General features: G+C 41.2%; 1 protein-coding gene across 5 annotated transcripts in view; it reads left to right on the forward strand.

Moving 5' to 3' along the window:
- Window positions 1–849: 849 nt before the first annotated feature.
- The window catches only part of GK (glycerol kinase), a 69,854-nt gene continuing 49,845 nt past the window's right edge, over window positions 850–20,858 (forward strand). For all 5 annotated transcript variants that reach the window (XM_028130677.2, XM_054720852.1, XM_054720851.1 and 2 more), the window contains exons 1-3: window positions 850–1,100; window positions 12,087–12,160; window positions 15,008–15,114. In XM_028130677.2, the coding sequence (XP_027986478.1) occupies window positions 1,023–1,100; window positions 12,087–12,160; window positions 15,008–15,114 (259 nt within the window). In that variant the 5' untranslated portion in view covers window positions 850–1,022. The remainder of the gene's footprint in view (window positions 1,101–12,086; window positions 12,161–15,007; window positions 15,115–20,858) is intronic.

Raw genomic sequence — 20,858 nt, forward strand, 5'->3', positions numbered from 1 at the left:
CCTGCAGTGGATCTTGGTCCAAAGTTTGAAAGCCCCCACTGAAACACAGGACCGGGAAGGATCCTGGCAAGGTAAATTCAAGGTCAAACGAGAAAGCCCCTTTACTCTCCATTGGCCGCCCAGAGAAGTAAAGGGAGGAAGAGGAAATGGTGTGTGAGGGAGGGGCACCTGAGTGAGGTCAAGCGACAAGGAAGGGCGCATCAGGACAGGGAGGTGCTGTCTGCCTGAATAGTCAATTGAGGGAGGTTAATTTTGAGCGCTTCCTTTAAATGCTAAATCGAAAGGACTTCCGCGTTCCTTGACCCTGAAAAGCTTACAAGGTGAGGGATTCTCCTTGCTTCTGGAGGTGACACTGCTTGAGGGTCATTCCTGTAGATTATTATTATTTTCCAGGACGAGCAGCGGAGAGGGTGGGCGGGGCATGGGGAGCGCGGGAAGGCCGGGTCGGTCCAAAGAGCGATTTACCTCGTACTCTGCCCGGCCCTTCTGAGGAACAAGCAGTTCTGCACTTTGGGACCCATCCGCAGGCAGTAAACCCAGGGCGCCCAGGGCGCGGGTGGGGTTGTGCCCTTGCCTCAGGCCAGTGGCCCTCCCTGCCAATGGGCGGCACCGGCCTCTACCCCCAGCCCTGCTGCAGGTTGGCTCGGGCGCCGGGGCGCCGGGCCCCACGTGACCTACCGCGCGGGCCACCGCCCCCGCCGTTCCCAGGCCCCGCCCCCGTGACGTCACAGACCCTCTGTCCGGACGTTCCGCGTCTTCTGCGTTCGCCGATTGGCTGGCCCGGCAGACAGCGCCCCTCCCGCCACGCCCCCGGAGTCCTGGGGAACGCTGTTGGGGCGGGCGCGGGCCGGAGGGGCGGGGTGAGCTGGCTCCACGCGCGTAAAGGGGCTGCCTGGTGCCCGGTCTGATCGATTTGCGGTCACACGCCGCCTCGCCCTCCGGACTGGATTCTGCGCCTCCTCCGCTGGCCGCCGTCACCCGGGAAACCGGTCGCGATCTCCTGCCGACCCGAAGCTGGTTTCATGGCAGCCGCGAAGAAAGCAGTTTTGGGGCCGTTGGTTGGGGCAGTGGACCAGGGCACCAGCTCGACGCGATTTTTGGTGAGCCCGGGGTGACATTTAAGGAGCTGAGCCGGCGCGGGAGCCCCGGGATGCCGGCACTGGTTGTAGCGTGCCCATCCCGCGTCTCCCCCGGCCCCGGGGCTCCCGGCCTCTTGGCAAGGGAAGGAGGCCAAGGCCCCCTAAGCAGGACCTTCCACGCTGTAGCTGTCCCACGCGGACTTGGGGGACCTCGGCCTCTCGAGACCCCGGTGGCCGATGTGAGCAGCCCCGGTCTCGGTGGTGGAGCCGGGTCACCTCCTAATGGGGGGAACTCTTCCAAAGGGATCTAGGAATCGCTGAGCATCCGTGCGGAGCTGCCCGCTTGCAGCCAGGGACAGGTGGTCACATGGACCGCTACTGCGGTCTTCCCCAGAGCATTTGGCCTGCGGGGCGCAGGACGTCCTTGGATGGGGGGAAAGCTGTGTCACGGCTGTGATAGCCTAACACAACGTCCTTTGGAGCAGTAGAATAAATATAGTATTAGCAATGATGCGTTGTCATCTTCTCCCACAGAAATTGTAGAAGGTACAATGCTACCGGGGTGGGGTGGGGGGCGCAGAACACATTCGGAAAAATACAGTATTCTGTCTTTACCAATCGAAGACTTGCAAATTTCAGTTCTGATACTTTGCCTGTTACAAACACTTCATGCTTCCCAGAGTAAAGTGACAGGGAAATTCTGTTTCTCTTTTTATTTAAGTGCTATTTAAGTGACTATTCTGCTAGGAACCTTGCTCTTAAAGTGATCTAGTACTGAGTTCAGTAAGATAATTTTAAAATAATTTAAATAAATGGTTGTTGGTTAATGGACATTTGACTTCAATGGACAGTTCACTAACCTGGCAAGTTGATGTAAATATTTAGTAATTATTTAGCTCCATCTTCACTACTTTACTTCAAATCATTTTTTCATGCACCTTTTTAGTATACTATACATTATACATACAGTGTATATGTTGTTCCAAACTTCTGTTTAGCTGACCACTGACTAAAACCTTCACATGTGCCTTCGTTTTGTGATACTCTTGTCTACACTGGAAAGCTTTCGGTGCAATTTTAGCTTGAATCTTATTTCATGACTTACTCTAGTTTGTGCTGCCAAGACATAGTTCTACAGTCTCTTACATTGTTTATCTTTTGATCACCCAGGGCAGGTTTCACTTTGTCTTATTTTCATAAATGTTTATATGGTAACCCTGAATCATAAGTAAGAAAGTCTGCCTAACTGGACTTGATTAATATGTAAAATATACAATCATCAATTGTGTATTTAATCCTCACCTGAGGATATTTTTTCCATAGATTTCCACAGCCCCACCACCAGAGAGGGGTAAAAAAGGGAGAGGGGCGAGTGTGTGTATGGGCGAGAGTGAGAGAGAGAAGGAGGGAGGGAGGAAGAGTGAGAGAGAGAGAGGGAGGGATGGAGGAAGAGAGAGAGAGAGAGAGAGAGAGAGAGAGAGAGAGAGAGAGAGAGAGAGAGAGAAACACCAATGTGAGAGAGACACATTCATTGGTTGCCTCCTGCATGTGCCCCTGGGGGACAAACCTGCAACCAAGGTAGTGCCCTTAGGCTGGAACCAAACCCTAACCTTTTGGTCTACTCGACAACGCTCTAACCTCTGAGCAAACTGGCCAGGGCCATCATTGTGTATTTAAAATGAAGAAATATCATTAAGACACACATACTGAGTAATTTGTGGGTTGGGTTTTGAAGCCATACTCAAGGACTGCCCACATAAAATGCCTGCAGGGGCCAGGCAGGTAGAGGTTGGAGGGCAGACCCAGGCCAAGGGGATAGTCTATAGTTGCCAAACAGGAACCCAAGCCCAGTGTGGCCAGATCTTCATGTTGGCAACTAGTCCATAAAGCACCGTGGGGGCTAAATAAACATGGTGATTGTTTTCAAGTTTATGCAGTCATTGCCTTCTATGAATGCTTTTTAGAAGCTTGCCTGACTGTGCTTATCTTCCTTTGGGCTCTTCGCTCTTGCTCTACCTGTAGCCCAGCGATCTTTATCTACTGCAGTTTGTTCCTGGTCCCTCAGATTCTGTTGCCCAAGAGACATCTTTCTGTTCTGGTGGGGAAGGAATAAGTCAACTTCATATTCTCACAATCAGCTGTTCAGGATGTGACATGAACAACATGAGCCTTCAAAAGTCAGTTTCTGTTTATTGGGCTCTGTGTGGCATGATCTCAGTTAGTAAGCTAAGGTGCAAATTCAGGAGATACCCATCCTGCTTATAGGATGATGTGTAAAAGTGGATCAATAATGTTTTCTGATTCCTGAGAAACAACTAGGAAAGAATTCTTCGGAGGTAGATAAAGGACTTAGAGATCCTGTGCAAAGTCAAGAAAGACAGGGATGGTTATAAGGAAAGTGCTTGTTAAACCACTCCCTGCAAAATGCAGATAATAGATTTGCTGAATAAGTGCTTCAATCACAAGGTGATTCCCAGGAGTTCTAGTCATGCTGTTCCACGTAATTATGACTCAAAAATAATTGCTTAGTTTCTCACAAAGATTGCAGTGGATAAGAACTGTCATACGGAAGCTTATAAAGTTAAAGGTATTTAAATAATTTCCTGGACATTTTTCATTCAATTTGCATATCCAGTTCAACTTTCACAAAACGGATAACCTCCCCAAGCTTTCTTCTCCTCTTTTCCCTGCTAGTGATGTTAACTCATGGTCTTTCATGCAATGGAAATGTCTCCTCCCCCAAAGGTCTCCTCCCCCATTCCCCATACCTTCCCATATCTTCTTAAAATTCTATCTGCCTCCAAATTGTGGCTCAACTGCCTGCCACCCCTTAGTAGAAGTCTTCCTTAACCCCTTAGTTAGAATTTCTCTCACTTCCTACAGCACTTTTCCTATCGCCTACTTTGTATTATAATTCTATACCTGCTGTATTTGAGGGCAGGGACCTCCTTTTGAGTCTAGTTCCTCTTTGAATTCTTTAAAACATCTTGCTCAACACAATAAATGAACACCTGTTTTGTCTAGAGGGAACACTGTATACAGATTAACCTTTAACAGGTCAGCTGAATTTTAATTCTGGTTGTCTTTTTTACCTAGTCAAAAAAAAATCTTAAAACTTCCTCACTTCATTTCTTCTATTTTAGTAGATCTGCAATTTTAAAATATATTCATTTCTTCCTCCAGTTAGCAAAAGAATTACTCTTGGCAACCTATGAATGAATATGCTTTGTACTAAAGGAAAATTTCCATCTTGTCCCATAGGAAAGCGAACTGCATTGGCACATGGTTACTCAGATTGCAGAGTAACAACTTCTTGGAAAGATAATTACTGTAACAGGTTTTAAGGATGGGCCATTTCTTTATAAGACAAAAGTTGCAGCTTAAACAGTCACTTCCTTCTCTCATTTGGTAACTTTGTTTTCCCCTCATTAAGTTGAATGTTAAAGAAAAAACAAAGGCTTAGAATGTGTTGTGATTTGAAATGTGTCAGGTACTTTTATAGAGGACTTTTCCAGCATTATCTCATTTAATCTTTATAACAACTGTGATGCTGGTAGTATTATTAAGCTCCTTCACACAGGTAATTAGACTGAGCTGGGGATGGTGCCCAAGGTTGCAGAGTAACTGGTGGAACTAGGATTCAAGTCCAGGTCTGTAATACTCAGAAGCCTGTCCTCCTAACTCCTGTCTTGGCTCCCTGGCTGCCTGGAGTATGTTGAAGGGAAGATGGGGGGGCTGGAAAAGGCCACATTCCCACTTATCACTCAAGTGTCAGTTCTGATTATGATCATAAATGAATCTTCACCAACAAAAATATACTTACAGCTTAGTTTTGCAATATGTCCAAAATTTTGCCTTTGAGTAAGTACTCCTGATTTGACCATCTTGTGACTCCGTGGGTCCTGGATTGGGCTCGGGTGTAGTCACTGTGGATAATGGTTGCGTAACCATTTCGTTCCAATAGCCAGCATCTGTGAAGAATGACTAGAATTGTAGTTCCATGCTTGTTTTGGCAGGAAACACTGCCCTGGCCCCAGTTGTCTCATTATACTCAGAGACCTCATAAGGCTCAAGGATGTATTTCCGCCTTCTTTCTTTCATTTATTTATTCAATACATATTTATTAAGCACCCGTTAGGGGCCAGAGACTAATGAACAGTGAATTTGGTAAAAACTAATTTGATTCACAGCGGGAATGAGGCCACTCTTGTGATAACTAGAGCAGTGATTCTTTTGTGGGACTCCCCCCAACCCCCCGCTAAGTTGGTTTGCTTTCTCGCCCACCACATTATACAAATGGCAAAAACATGTTCTCACCAGAGAGCTGCCACCCTCTTTTGTCCTCTTGTCTCTCACAAGCAGAAGTGTCAGGAGCTTTCAATTTTGAGCTCCTTAAGGAACAGAATGGTGTCTTTTATTCCTCCCTAAAGCCTAATACAGCATCTGGCATGTGGTCGGTGCTCATCATGTGAATAGACCTCAGCAGAGGGTCCTACAGGGCTCCATGGTGTTGACTAGAACTGGTTTGGAAAACAGGAAGGTAAACCTTGTGGGGTCTTGGAAAGAGGGAAATTTGGCCACTATAGATGTATTAGATGTCTGTATAAGCTATTTGATACAATTTCATTTTGAAGAAAAATACAGTGCTGTTTGCTATGTTCTGTGGGCTTGTTGGAATATGCCATTATGCCTTTTGTGAAATTTGCAATGTAACATATTTTTATCTTCAGTCATTTACATTTATGTAGTAGAGAGTCCTAGAGAGGAAATTGACATTCCTGAGAATTGTCTTATCACATAGTAGAGTTGAGTGTGGCATAAAAGAGTAGGCTGATGGGGAAATCACGTGCAGAGGGAAATGAATGTGCATGTTTATGATGGGAATGGCTGACATTTTACAATGAGCGAGGCGGGCCTAAAGGACAGTTACTGGGTAAGGACAGCATTTTGTGTCTCCACTACTCTAAGACAGAGAAGACATGTGTTGTTTCAGAAAGTTCTTTTTAAACAACTTTTTAGTAAAAATAACTTTCCTTCTTTCTTTAACAATGTCTCAGTATTTGATCATATTTGGAAATGATCTGCATATTCAGTGAATTTAACTTGACTTATCATTAAACTTGGCAAAACAGGTTTCAAGTTACCAAAAGATTTTGGGAAACTATTTAAGTAGGCTTACCATAAAACATAAATATTGCTGATTTTACTAAAAAACTTTGTAGCCCATCTACATCTATTTGTTTGACTTGTTCTCAAAAATTATCTTTAGTCACTTATGAAATTTCATCACACTGAGTTATTTTCCTTGGTGACAAATTTTGTAACAGAGAACACATGGACTTATTTGACCAATAAGCCCAGGTAGAATAAAAGTATTATACTTCAAGATGATATTCTAGGGACATGGCTATTCAACCAAACCAAACTCAAACCAGCTTTAATATAAAATATTTTCTCACCCTAGCTGGTGTGGCTCAGTTGGTTGGAGCATCGTCCCATAAACTGACTGGAAGGCTATGGGTTCGATTGCCAGCCAGGGCACAGGCCTACGTTCGGGTTTGATCCCTGGTTGGGGCTGTACTGGAAGCAACCAATTGATGTTTCTCTTTCATAAATGTTTATTTCTCTCCCTTCTCTAAAATCAATAAGCCTATCCTTGGGTGAGTATTAAAAAATACATATGTATATTTTTTTCTCATATCACATGATTCTGAAATAGCATTTGGATTAGTTTTCTATTTTTGAGAATTTTTATATAAGCATTTAATTCCTTTAAGCCAATTAAACAACTCTTTATAAACCAATTCTAGTAATATTTCCTATTAGGTAGGCATACATAAACTAATACTAGATGTTACCAGAGACCTGATAGTTTTTTTAAAATTTTAGTAATAAATAAAAGTTTAGCCATGAGACAGGTAAAATAAGGCAAAACCCCCACTTTATAGCAGTTGTGAGAACAGACAAGCAACAAGTGTGGGCTGCCAGTCACTACTTGAGCCAATTAAGCAGAGACAGGGTTGAATCATATATGAGCATTTATTCCAATAATTGCAGCAGTGTGGGAGAGCAGCAGGTCATGCACAAAAATCTGCTCTGCCCGCTACCATAAGCCAGCTGCTTATGTGGGGTAGAAGGACAAAGGTTACTTGGGGAAGTAGGCAGAAGGAATAAGAATGGGTGTAATGGTTACAGGTTGAAAGCAATGTGGGCTGGGGGGTTGCAAAGGGCAATGACAAGGTTGTTAATTTTTCCATGATAATAGGCAGTTCTAAGATGTGAATGGACTTCATTCCAAGGTTAACTTCCTTGTCCCGGGGCGTACTACTCTGTTAGGTTAGAATGTGCTTTCTCTAATCAGAACAGAACAATCCCGGTTAACAGAGCATGATTAATATTTCTTATAACTACAGCCAACAATCACGGTTAACAGATCATGATTCATATTTCTGCCCCAACAGTTGGAATAAGTTTATTTGTTCAGATTTTTTTCTTATTAATATTTGTGGAGAAGACGATTAAGATTTGTATTTGTTCTTGGCAAGGGGCATTGGAGCCAGCATAGCAGTTTGGGCTTTAAAAAACAAACTCATAAATAACCGTCATTTACTTTTTTCTTTTCAGTCTTAGGACTTGCGGATGGTAAAAATAGGTGGGCTCTGAACTACTTCTTGAGTTGCATTTCTGGTTTCACAAAGATTTGTAAGATATGGACAACTGTTCTCTATTCCCCCAAGAATTTGTTTGTAAGTCATGTGACATCATAGGTTGACCTACTGGCCCAAGTACGTCATTCCACATTTGCTTCTTTCCCTCTGGATACATAATTTATTTTACCTTGGCAGAGGAGGCTTTCTAAAAATTTTATTAGGCTCTGAATCTTTAGCTCCTAATTTTGCCAAGTTTCTGATTCAAAGTTATTAAGTCCTCTCAAATATGTTGTCAGGTTTCCGGTAGGAGAAACAGGGAGAAATTTTAAAGTGCCAGTTCAGATGCTAAAAGTTTCCTTTAGGATCCTTAGAGCTGTTTTGTTTTTTTAAAGTCATTTGTCTTTTAGAAACTTCTGCATATCAATCAAAGGTCCGTTGTCCCTGGGAGGCTTGGAATCCTCCTCTTTAAGGGGGGGTGGGAGGTGCCTTGAGATCAACTTAAAGGTTTCCCTTTAAGTTATAAATTATTTTGGCTAAGTTGGTCCATTTTATTTGAAAAGGCAAAAGAGGAAGGACCAAAAATGTTTGTACATATAATGAGCTAGAGTTCTCAAGGAAGGAACTTTTGGGGATCTTTTAGAGGGTGAAGAGCCCATGTTCAAGAAAAATCCCCCTAAAAGCTGTCTGAGGACCCCAAAAAGACAAAAGAAATGATAATAAGAGCCCCAGGTAGTTTGACTGCAGGGATCAAAAAGCCTACTCTTAGATGAGAGGAAAACTCTTGTTTTTGTGTTTTACATGGACATGAACAGCTTTAGCTAAGCCTTGGGTCTGTTGGAGCCAGACTAATACCTAAGGGGGATGTGCCTCTGGGGTGGGGATTGTGTGCCATTTTACAGCATTCCTGGATGCAGGGAAATTTTTTCTGATGTTGGTGGGTGACCTGAAGTCAACCTAACCAGTTCTGTGGCCAGACTTCAAAGACAAGGTACTAAAAAATGTAAAAGCTCCCATTAATAACTTTTATATTGATTACATGTTGAAATGATAATGTTATATATTGGCTTAAAATGTTATTAAAATTAATTTCACCTGTTTCTTTTTACTGTTCTTTTAAAAAATGTTTTTAATTGGTTTTAGAGAGGAAGGTAAGGGGAGAGAAACATCGATGTGAGGGAAAACATTGATCGGGTGCCTCCCACACGCACCCCTACTGAGGATAGAACTCACAACCTGGGTTTGTGCCCTGACCGGAAATCGAACCAGGGACACCTGAGCCATACCATCTAGGGCTCATTTTACTGTTATTTATTTATTTTTTTAAATGAGAACATTTACAATTACGTATGTGGCTTGCATTGTATTGCTATTGGATGGTGTTGCACTAAGAAAGTCACAGAGTCTAAAAACATTAAATCTCAAAAGTGCTGACAAGTTTGGGAGTGCAGCATAAGGGGTCAAGTCCTAAACAGCTAAAGGTGGCATCTGTTAGGTCGGCAAAGGGAGAATGCACGGGGCTAGAATGGTGAGGGATTGCGAATTTATTCTATCATCCGCACACCAGCCCCCAGTTACGGGAGCCAGCGGCTTTTAAAGGAATTTTGGCAGGTTTTTTTCTGGGCAGAGACTTCTTTATGCATACCCGGAGGGGAGATAATGGAATGTAGTCGCAGCAAATGAAATGTGGTCTCAGCAAAGGGAAGAGAATGTCCATAGTGAAATGATCTGAAAAGCCAGTTCCCGTGGGAGGGGTCTCAATTCAATTATTTGATTAGACCTAACAGTGTCCACTTTGTGTTGAGATTCAGTGTTCTAAAGAAGTAGGAAGGTCCAGGCGCTTTCCTATTATATCCAAACGCTGTGTGATCAGATGGCGTCATGCTCCATGTAGCAAATAGAATTTACCCAAATCTCTACCTATTTCAAAGGCCTATAAATCTATTTTTAGTGTGAGGGTCCTGAAGCCAGCCTAGTTAAAACTAGGTAATGGAAGAAGGGTCGCACTCCATTCATAGCTCTATAGGTCTGCTATTGAGGTTTTTATAAATCCAGCCCACAAACTGTTGGACATTGAAACGGGGACTCAGAACTGTTGGACATTGAAATTGGGACTCAAACATTTTTTGTTATTATATGTTTACTTCTAGTCTGCAGAGGCAAGATTTTTTAAAGGAAAGAAATGGGGGAAAAGATAGATACAGAGGCAAAGAAGCATTGAAAAGACTGCCAAACTACAGCGGGGGAAGGCAGGGGAGGTTGGTGGGCTGGGGGGGGGGGGGGGCGCTGTAAGAGATCAACCGAAGGACTTGTACACATGCATATAAGCATAACCAATGGATACAAGACACTGGAGCAGGGGGCAGGTGAGGGCATGTACTGGGGGGCAGGGGAGGCCGGGGGAAGGTCAAGGGGGGGGGGGGGGGAAGAAAGGAGACATATGTACCACTATTTGTAATACTTCAAACAATAAAATAAATAAATAAATAAATAAATAAATAAAAATAAATCCAGCCCATAAAAAGGGACACATTGTTATGACACCAGTGTCCCTTGGGGATTTGAGAGTAGACCCTGGGAGCAGCAGTGATATGAATGAAGAGAACATATGTGGTTTCCTATTAGAGTTTAGGCCACATAACCATTTCTCATTTGATAATTTTTCCCCTAATAAGTACCTTATAGACCATATTTTTTCAGACATGCAACACATTTATTGAGCATTAAAACTGTCAGAAAAGCCCTTGCTGGTTTGGCTCAGTGGATAGAGTATCGTCCTATGGACTGAAGGGTCCCAGGTTTGATTCCGGTCAAGGGCACATGCCTGGGTTGCGGGTTTGGTCACCAGTGGGGGCCGGCAGGAGGCAGCCTATGGATGATTCTCTCTCATTGATGTTTCTATCTCTCTCTCCCTCTCCCTTCCTCTCTGAAATAATAAAAATATATATATTTTAAAAAAACCTGTCAGAAAAAATTAAAAAATAATGCTCTGTCAGGCACTATTCTAGGCCCTGGAGATGCAAATAAAATAGGACAAAAGGAGCAGGTATCCTAAAGATACTCTAATGCTAAGTTGTGAATTACACGGGCTTCTGCCAAGTGCCCTTTACTTATGATGTGTTAAGTTAACCTTTGACTTTTAAGATATTTTATCTCCTCAAAGGGCTTGAGAATTTGCCTTCTTGCTTTCATTATGTTTATTACTTCCTCCCAAAAAGGGGGTGTATGTGTGGTGGGAAGGGAGTGGAGCAGCAATTCGCCGTGTATTTTCTCTTTATTTCTTTCTGTTTCTTAGTTTTCATTGAGCAGGTAATTTTCTCCCATAGGAAACCTAGGCATGGAAACACATTCTTCCCTAATTGGATATGACTCCACTGCTGCAATTACAGTGATTTGGGAACTTAACTTTAATGAAACTAGGAATCCTTACTCTGAAAGACTAAGTACTTTTTGGTACTCGAGTATAGGTACTCCCAGGTGAAAACAATATACAGTTGACTCCTGAACAACACGGATTTATTTTAAAGTGGCAGAAGTTCAATTAACCCGCGCTGTTCAAACCTGCGTTGTTCAATGGTCAACTCTGTGGTTGGGAATCCAACTATGTGGGTGTACTTATACATGGATTTCCCACTGCACGGAGAGGAGGGGCATTATTCATGGGTCAACAGTAGATGAAAAAAGTTTGCTAAGTTTTTTTTAAGTGTTTCGGTAGTATTAAATTTGTGGAAGATTGTAAAGCCCTTCTTTGTCAGCTTTCATCCCTTGGGTTTTGCTGTTTTATATCAAGGGTCAGCAATTCGTGACAAGTATGTCACAGAGAGCCCTCAGCTGGTTGCCAGGATACACTTCTATTTGTCTATTATAAGAGCTAGATGCATTTGCTGCACTTCGCTTCAAAGGAATTCCCACAGTATGCTTCCCTGCTTAGGCATCTGTGAGTCTTTCTGTCTCCACATCCAAGATGGATGTTAAATGGACCATTCACACCATCACTATCAGCGTTTTGCCAGCTCTTATATTCTTGGTTTTATTATTCTCAAAAAAACCCCCAAAGATACACTTGACCATTAATCGGTCGGCTCCTACATCTGGAGCCATTTTTTGTTTTTTTTAATAATAAGTAATTGCCTCTTTAGCTTAATCTTCAATAGGTTTTTATTTATATAAAGGGAAGTTATTTCTGAAGCTACCTTATAACTTTTATGTTTCTATCTGAAGAGAAAGTAGGACATCTTATGTATGGCATTTCATCTGATTGGGCTTTTTCTATCAGTAAATAACTTCAGTTGCTGAATAACTTTAAACACCTTTGCTCTTTGCCTGCATTTTGAACACAGTATTGCAATATATTTTTCAGGTTTTCAATTCAAAAACAGCCGAACTACTTAGTCATCATCAAGTGGAAATAAAACAAGAGTTTCCAAGAGAAGGGTATGTTTCCTAATTTAATATGTAAACATATATCGCATTTCTTAGGCCATCTCACCCCACCTGCCCAGGGGCTTTTAAAAGTAAACTTGACCAAACACCTTCGTAAGAAGACTTGAGAGATGGGATAGGTATTAGTCAGGAAAATGAACAAAAATGTGATAGCTCAGCAAAATATCTGGGTATTTGATGGCTTAGGAATTAAGTGACAGAAAAGAAGTGGATGATAAATAAAGCAACGATGTATTAAATATCGGAAATCCTACATTAACTTTGAAGTCATTTACTTCTGGGTCTGCATCATTGCCCAACCGCTGTTTGCTCATTAGAGTGTGTGTTTTTCTTAAATAAAGATATGTTTTTCTAAAAAGCACTAACATATCTAATACTAAAATTGTCCTTTTTTATAGTAATGTTCATATGTAGTAATTGTGATTAAATAGAATGTTGAGTATATTATTTTAAACAGCCATTTTCAACCGGTGTGCTGCAAGAATTTTTAAAACATGAAATACCTGACTATTTAGTTAATGGCACTGACCTCTTTTCACTTAGATTGTCAAGTTAAAAAATGACAACAGCCAACACAATAATAGCTGTCCTGTGTAAATGAATCAAAATCATACCTAATTTTTTTTGTCAGATTGGCAAAAATATTTTTTGGCCTGCTGTGGAATTATAGTAATTAGTTTATGTGTGCCATGAGATGAAAAAGGTTGAAAATTGCTAGTTTAAAATGTTATGATATGTATGATACAGCCACTTTGAAAAACTGTGTGGCAGTTTCTTATAAAATTAACCATACTTCTGTAGCATTGCAATCTTAGGAGGATTTAATCCAAGAGCAATGAAAGCATATGTCTAAAGAAAGACTTATAGATGAATGCTTATAGCAGCTTTATTCATAATAACCCAAACTGGAAGCAACCCAAATGTCTGTCATCAGTAGAATGGGTAACAATGAAATACTGTTCAGCACTTTTTAAGCAGTGAACTGATACATGCTACAGCATAGATAAATCTTGTTGATATCATGGAAAGTGGAAAAGGCTGTACATGAAAGAATGCATGCAGCATGGCTATATCTTAAAGTCAACAGGCTAAACTAATTTAGAATGACAAATCTAAAAATTTGTTGCCCATGGAGTACGTGATTGACATAAGAGAGCCATGAAAGAATTTCTAGAATGATGGAAACATTCCATATTTTGACTGGGGTGTTTGTTAGATGAGTTATATGCATTTGTTAAAACTCAACCAATTATGCACTTTAGATCTGTTCATTTCACTATAAAGTTTCCTTCAATTTAAGAAAGAAAAGATTGGTGTCCTACTAAATTTTATAATTTCTTTCTATGACTTCTTTCTGTTTTAAAGAATTCCTTTGTTTAATAATAAAAGCTGTTGATATGTTAGCTGCATTAGAGTGACTCTCCTCAGGCCTGATCCCAGTACAATTTGGAGAGAGGATACATGTGTCTTGGAGGGATGAAAATTAGAAATACGTTGAGAGATTGGGTTTCTGGAAAGAGAGTTTAGAGACAAGAACTCAAAGCTCAGGAAAGCTAAGCCAGCCTGAGGAAGGCAGAGAAGAAAGGCATTTGGAACTCTCTTGCTACTTGCAGATCCTAGGGTAGGATTCTTGTAGCTTGTGTCATTTCTGCTTTTGGGGTTTCCTCAGTCGCCATTTTTTTCTCCCAGGTTTCTCTGCCTCATCATTATTTTTAAAAAATACATTTTTATTTTTTATTTTTTTATTTTTTATTTTTTTAGGATCTCTCTTTTTTTTTTTAATATATTTTATTGATTTTTTACAGAGAGGAAGAGAGAGGGATAGAGAGTTAGAAACATCGATGAGAGAGAAACATCGATCAGCTGCCTCTTGCACACCCCCTACTGGGGATGTGCCCGCAACCCCGGTACATGCCCTTGACCGGAATCGAACCCGGGACCTTTGAGTCCGCAGGCCGACGCTCTATCCACTGAGCCAAACCGGTTTCGGCAAAAAAAATACATTTTTATTGATTTCAGAGAGGGAGAAGAAGAGAGAGATAGAAAAAAACATCAATGATGAGAGAGAATCATTGATTGGCTGCCTCCTGCACGCCCCCTACTGGGTATTGAACCTGCAACCCGGACACATACCTCTGAAGGGAATCGAACCTGGGACCCTTCAGTCCACAGGCCAATGCTCTGTTCACTGAGCCAAACCAGCTAGGGCATGCCCCATCATTTATTATGAGCCTTTCAGCCTTCTGAGACCCTGGTTCCTTACCAAAATCGCACTGGGATCGGGTCTGAAAACTTGGATCAATTGCTTGTCTACTTGAAATAGTTATTAGAACACATTTACAATTTTCCCTAAATACTAACAAAACATTTCGAGAAAAAAATGGCAAAATAGATTAGTATACTTATTTGACTTTTCAGAATTTCTTTTGATAGGTAGGTAGATATCAGTCTACTTAGAAATAACTAAAAAAAGAAAGGAATAGTGACTAGTGAAACATGCAGATAGTTTTATCAATTTATCAAACCCACGGGATATAAAGAATTGGAGAACTAATTTATTGGATTTGAAAAAATAATTTTAAAATAGGTAGAATATTTTGTGACCTATTATTACTTGCTTCCTTTCAAATGATTGACTACTATATGAAGAATAATAAAAACGTAAGGGACGTAAAATAGGCTTTTCTTTAAATCGTTTCTTTAGATTATTGAATATGCTTTGCTTTGCTCATCTGATTTTAATTTATACAACAGCCACACTCTCTTAAGTGAACATTTCTAGAGATATAAATGTATTGCTTTCTTGTGGACTAACCAAATGCATTCTTTTGTTTAAAGATGGGTGGAACAAGACCCTAAGGAAATTCTGATGTCTGTGTATGAGTGTATAGAGAAAACATGTGAGAAACTTGAACAACTCAATATCGACATTTCCAACATAAAAGGTATTTTTAATAGAATATTTCTCTCCGTGGTATGACTATCTCAATAAAATCTATTCATTCACTCATTCATTCATTTATTCGGCGCATAAATGAGTATCTATCCAGCGCCAGGCAGGTCCCTGTTCTCATGAAGCTTTTATTTGAGGGGAGGGCGGGGCAGGTTTTGACATCAACAATAAGAGCAGACAAATACAAGCTAATTTCAGTATTGATAAGGTCCATGCAGAAAATGAAACTGAGTTCTATGGTAGGGTGTGCCTAGAGAGGCTTACTTTAGATTGGATGGCCAGAGAATGCCTCTTTGAGGAGATGACACTGTTACTGAGGTCTCAAAGGCCAAAAGGGGCCAGCCATGCCAATATTTGGGGAAAGAGTAGTCGAGGAAAAGGAAGCAGCACATGCAAAGGTCCTGAGGTAGGAATAAGCTTGAGACAAATTCCTGGATCAAAAAGAAAGCCAGCATGTCAAAAGTAGAGTAAAAGATGGGTGAGGGGTGAGGGTGGGTACATAGGTAAGAGGTTTCAATAGCAGTTGAAACTGGGGAAGTATCTAGGGCTTTGTAGTACCACTTAGCAGTTTGGATGTTATTCTTTCCTCATCAGAGGCTATTTTTCCATTGATTTTTAGAGAAAGTGGAAGGGAGGGCAAGAGACAGAAAGAGTGAAACATTGATGTGAGAGAGACACATCAATTGGTTGCCTTTCATATGCGCCCTGATGGAGAGGCCAAGATCTAGCCTGCAACCAAGGAAGGTGTCCTTGACTTGAATCAAACCCACGACCCTTCAGTCCGTAGGCCGACACTCTTTCCACTGAACCAAACCAGCTAGGGCTTGGATGTTATTCTTAGTATCACAGAGAGCCATGAAAAGGTTTCAAGGGATGACAGGGTCTGACTTGTGGTTTAAAGACAACTTCCTGACTGCTGTGTGAAGCCATGTGGAGAGTGGATGGTAAAGGCCTAGGTTGGATACAGGGAGACCACAGTAGATGTTGCTGTGGAAGTTTTGAGAGAAAGGATGATGGCAGTGAGGGTGGGGAGAAAGGGCCAGAACTTCTTGATGGATTGGCTGTCAGAGTAGTAAAGGGAGGATGGGGGAAGATGTGTCAAAGATGATGCTTGGGTTTTTGCTAGAGCTCCTAGTAGATAGGGATGCCTTTTCCTGAGGAGAAAGACTAGAATGAGGACCAATGGAGGGGAGGTTATTTGAAATAAAAACACTTTGCTTGTAAAATCTCCCTAAAAATAATGGTTTGAGAGTGTTAGACTATTACAGATATCTTAATTCCTAGTAGTTTTAATATAAAAACTACCTAAGTTTGGCTTTGCATCATTTATACAGTGTGAACAAAAATAGCCCAGTCATCCAAAATGGATAAAGTAGTGTATAGGGCAGAGCATAATGTGGTAATCACCATATCTTTGTAATTTAAACTTTTCAAGTTCATTCAAGGGCTGTTTTTTCTTCATCAACTCAAGGTGGGTGAAATCATCAATTGGTGATGGCAGTGTCTTGAGATTCACATTATCTTTCTTGGCACTGAGATTTACCAGCATTCTTGAGATGAAACTTTGATTTTTTTTTTTTTCAGATTTTCCCCTATTGGTATATTTTTAAAACTCACTAAAAAAGACAAATATAATCAAACCATTCATTCAGCAAACCTATAGAGTGCCTACTATGTGCTGGGTGTGCTAGGGAAACAATGGGACACAAATAGTGTTGTGCAGCTAACGGTCAATTGGAGGAAACATGAGTCCAATAATCAATAATTAAAAATTAATGGAAAGTTGTAACAATAAGATAGTTATTTCTGTTAATGTAGATTTTTTAAAGAGAAACCAACACCCTTGTGTAGATTTGCTATTTTGTTAAAATATATTTTAATGATTATAGAGAGGAAGGGAGAGGAAGAGAGAAAGAGAGAGGAACAGAGAAATAGAAACATCAGTGAAGAGAGAGAATCATTGATCGGCTGCCTCCTGCATGCCTCACACTGGGGATCGAGCCCGAAACCTGGGCATATGCCCTAACCAGGACCTCCTGGTTCATAGGTCGATGCTCAACCACTGAGCCACGCTGGCCAGGTGACATTTTTTTAATATTTTACCCTCATTTTATCCCTCTAAATGGCAGTGTTTCAGACTTTTTAGAGTTGCATTCATCAAGTTTCAGATGAGTTGGTCGCTTCCTTGAATTGTTCTCACAGATTTCACAGTCTAAACAGGGTGAACATATAAGAGGCATTCAGCAGCACACTCTGATGTCAAAACATTCAAAATCACCTAGGTGGCCATGCATTGGATGTAGATTCCAGGGCGTTTGGCCATGGTTTTGACATCATTCTACCTCCTTTAAAGGTAAGGTAGGCAACTTAGTGGCCCTCTGTTTTTTGTTTTTATTATTATTTATCTTGTTAATCCTCACTTGAGAGGATATTTTCCCATTAAATTTTAGAGAGACTGCAAGGGAGGAAGACAGACAGAGAGAAAAATATCGATGTGAGAGAAACACATTGATTGGTTGCTTCCTGCATACGCCCTGACGAGGGCCAGCGATCAAGCCTACAACCTAGGTACATGCCCTTGACTGGAATCATACTTGGGACCCTTCAGTCTGCAGGCCAACACTATCCACTGAGCCAAGCCAGCTAGGGCTTACTGGCCTTCTGTACCCACTCAGGTACCGTTCCCTTTTCTCTTGTTTGTGGTGTATGTGAAGATGACATACAACTCCAGTCCAAGTGACTTGTCTTTCACTTGCAGTAACTGATCTGGAAGAACACTGAACATGCTGCTATCTGCTCTACACTCCTGTCTGGCCAGTGTGAAACACATAGCTGAGCCAAAGTGACCCAGCACTTTCTTCTCAGCACTACCAGCCTATGGCCAAGGAAGAGAATGTCCCACAGGCCCCTCCATACCAAGCCAGTTGTGCTCAACGCCCCTCCCCCTAACCCCCGCCAGATAATTTATTAATTGGCTCTGCCAAGGACCAAGCTTTTGCTTGCCTATATAGAACAATACATCACAGAATGCTAATGCTATAAAGGATCTTTGGTTACCAAGACCTAACTGCAAATGAGGGACAGGGACTTATTGCAGGTCATGTGGCTGTGTAGTGGTAGATGACATTAAAGCGCAGCTCCCCTGTCTTCTGGTCCCATGCTCTTTTTCCTGAGCCACACTGATAACCTCACAAACCTGTTTTTATTTTTATTTTTTAAAATATATTTTTATTTCAGAGAGGAAGGGAGAGAGAGAAACATCAATGATGAGAGAAAGTCATTGATCAGCTGCCTGCCGCACGCCCCCCTACTGGGGATTGAGCCCGCAACCTGGGCATGTGCCCTGACCAGGAATCGAGCCGTGACTGTCTGGTTCACAGGTCGACTCTCAACCACTGAGCCACACTGGCTGAGTATGAGAAGCTATTTCACTGGACTTTGTAGAGAAGCAATTTCTCTGGACTTTGTAAGAAAAACAATTTTACTTGGCACAAGGGAATTGAATTAAGATAGAGTGGTCAGGGGAGGACCCTGTGACCAACAAATCAAATGGAAATAGCTCCAGATTACATTCTGAATCCAAGTTAGAATGAGCCAATAAAGGTAATATGAGGGACATAGAATAGTGACTCATGATTGTGGCTAAGGGTGCAGCCAGCCTGTAGTGGGGAGCAGTAGGAGATTTTGGCAGACCATGAATTCATTACTAGCCACCATTGCCAAATTGTCACATTCACAGTACTATACTTTAGCAACTTGTGACCCAGGTCCCACTGAGGTGTCTAGTCTCTGTTGTACCCATAGTACTATCAGGGAATTCATTCCTGATTTGCCTAGTCCCCATTCTCTTAATCCACTCTCCTCAATAATGATGACAATGAATAGTAGCAGTAATTTAGGAATTTATTGAGTGCTTACTATGTGCCAGGCACTGTTTTAACATGCAAACCCTGTAAGGTGGTAACTGTTGTGCCCATTTCACAGAAGATGAAGCAGATCCAGGGTCACGCTGCTAGGAAGCAGAGGAATTAGACTTTCAACCCCAGCAGTCTGGCTTCAGAGCCTGAGCTCTACTGAATAGTGCCCCAAACTTGTGATCCAGCTTTTTCTAGGTCCCATTTGAGCAAATAACCATAGCCTTCTGCCCTATTTGAGGCTCCTCCCTCCACCTGTGTATTAATCTCATCCTCTCCTGTCACTAAGAGGATCAGAACCATGTCCCATTGATTCCCAGCCTTGCTCCTCTCGCTCCCAATTCTCCTTTCTCTTAAGTCTTATAAACATTTGTGCCTTCTATTAAAAAAAAGACACACCCAAATCTCTTCCTTGGAGTAGAATCATTCATCTTTGTCCCTTAGAAAAGGTGTTCAATAAAGTAAATAAATCACTGGATAAAGATTATTTAGAACAAGGGAGCTGCTTGGTCCCCCCTCAGCTCCGTGTTGCTCAGAATGTTCCGTTTTGTGTTTTATTCTGGATGTACAATTTGAATAATACAGATCATTGTATGTTCCTAGAAGAGGAATATTCCAAATAGAGTTGGGGCAGTATAAGGAAATTGGATTATGTAGACTAGACAGGAGAAGAGAAGACTTGAGGGACAAAGTAGCTGCTTCAAGTATGAAAGAGTGACATGGAAGAAAGATTAACCTAATTCTGTGTATCTCCAAAGAATATAGCTAAGACCTAAAGGTGGAAGCTACAAAGGATTTGATTTTTTAATAGCAAAGCTATGCAATAGACATTGTCTGCTTGGAGAAGAGGTAGTATCTTGTCACTAGACGCGCTGTCTGAATGGTCACATGATAGATGATTCTAGAAATAGCCTTTAAGGTCTGTCCTGATCTTAAATTCTGGAAGAGATCTCTCTCTCTCTCTCTCTGTCTCTCTCTCATATAATTTTTTAGCCCAGTGAGTTCAACTGGGTTGTACAGTAGAATCACCTGGGGAATTTTAAGAAAAAATATTAATGCCCAGATTCCCCCCTAGGTCAGTTAAATTAGAACTTTTGGGCCAGGGTCTGAGCATCGCTATGTCTTAAAAGCTCTGCAGCTGATTCCAATGTACAATCAAATCTGAGAACCTCTGATTTAGCTGAATCAAGCTGAATTGAAAAAGATGGTATGGATTTGTATTTTACTTATAGTAACTTACTGTAATTATAACACTTGAGTTGTAACTATAGGACAGTATAATGTAAATGCCATCACATATTGTATTTATGCTGATTAAAACTCATATGTTCCATATTATATAATTAAAAGACAGAAATAAAATTGAATTTCAAACTAACGATAATGTGCATTTGCCCTGCATGAGGGATCTTATCTGTGGCTATTTTCTTAAAATGCAGGTGTATACACACACACACACACACACACACACACACACACACACACACAAGGAAATTTCTTGTACCAGTTAGTAAATAAATGAATGAGGTGATTGTTGGTCTCCTTAGAATAATAAATTGGATATTATAAATTTGGAAACGTGCTGCATTCCCTTTTTTAAGGCAACCTGGAAGCGTTTCATCTGGATATTGATCTGGGTTCATGTCATCTTGTGCTGGGAATGAAGCAGGAAGGAGTCTGTAGCAATAAAAAGAAACACTTGACATTGGGTGTTCACTTTTCCTGGGGCCACTTAAAGAAAATAAATTCAATACCACTACAAATGTTCCAGATATTTTTGTTGTTGTTGTTCCAGATATTTTTTGAATTGTTATGTTTAGTT

The sequence above is a fragment of the Eptesicus fuscus genome, chromosome 1 (genome assembly GCF_027574615.1).
Source record: "Eptesicus fuscus isolate TK198812 chromosome 1, DD_ASM_mEF_20220401, whole genome shotgun sequence".
In the NCBI taxonomy this organism is placed as follows: domain Eukaryota; kingdom Metazoa; phylum Chordata; class Mammalia; order Chiroptera; family Vespertilionidae; genus Eptesicus; species Eptesicus fuscus.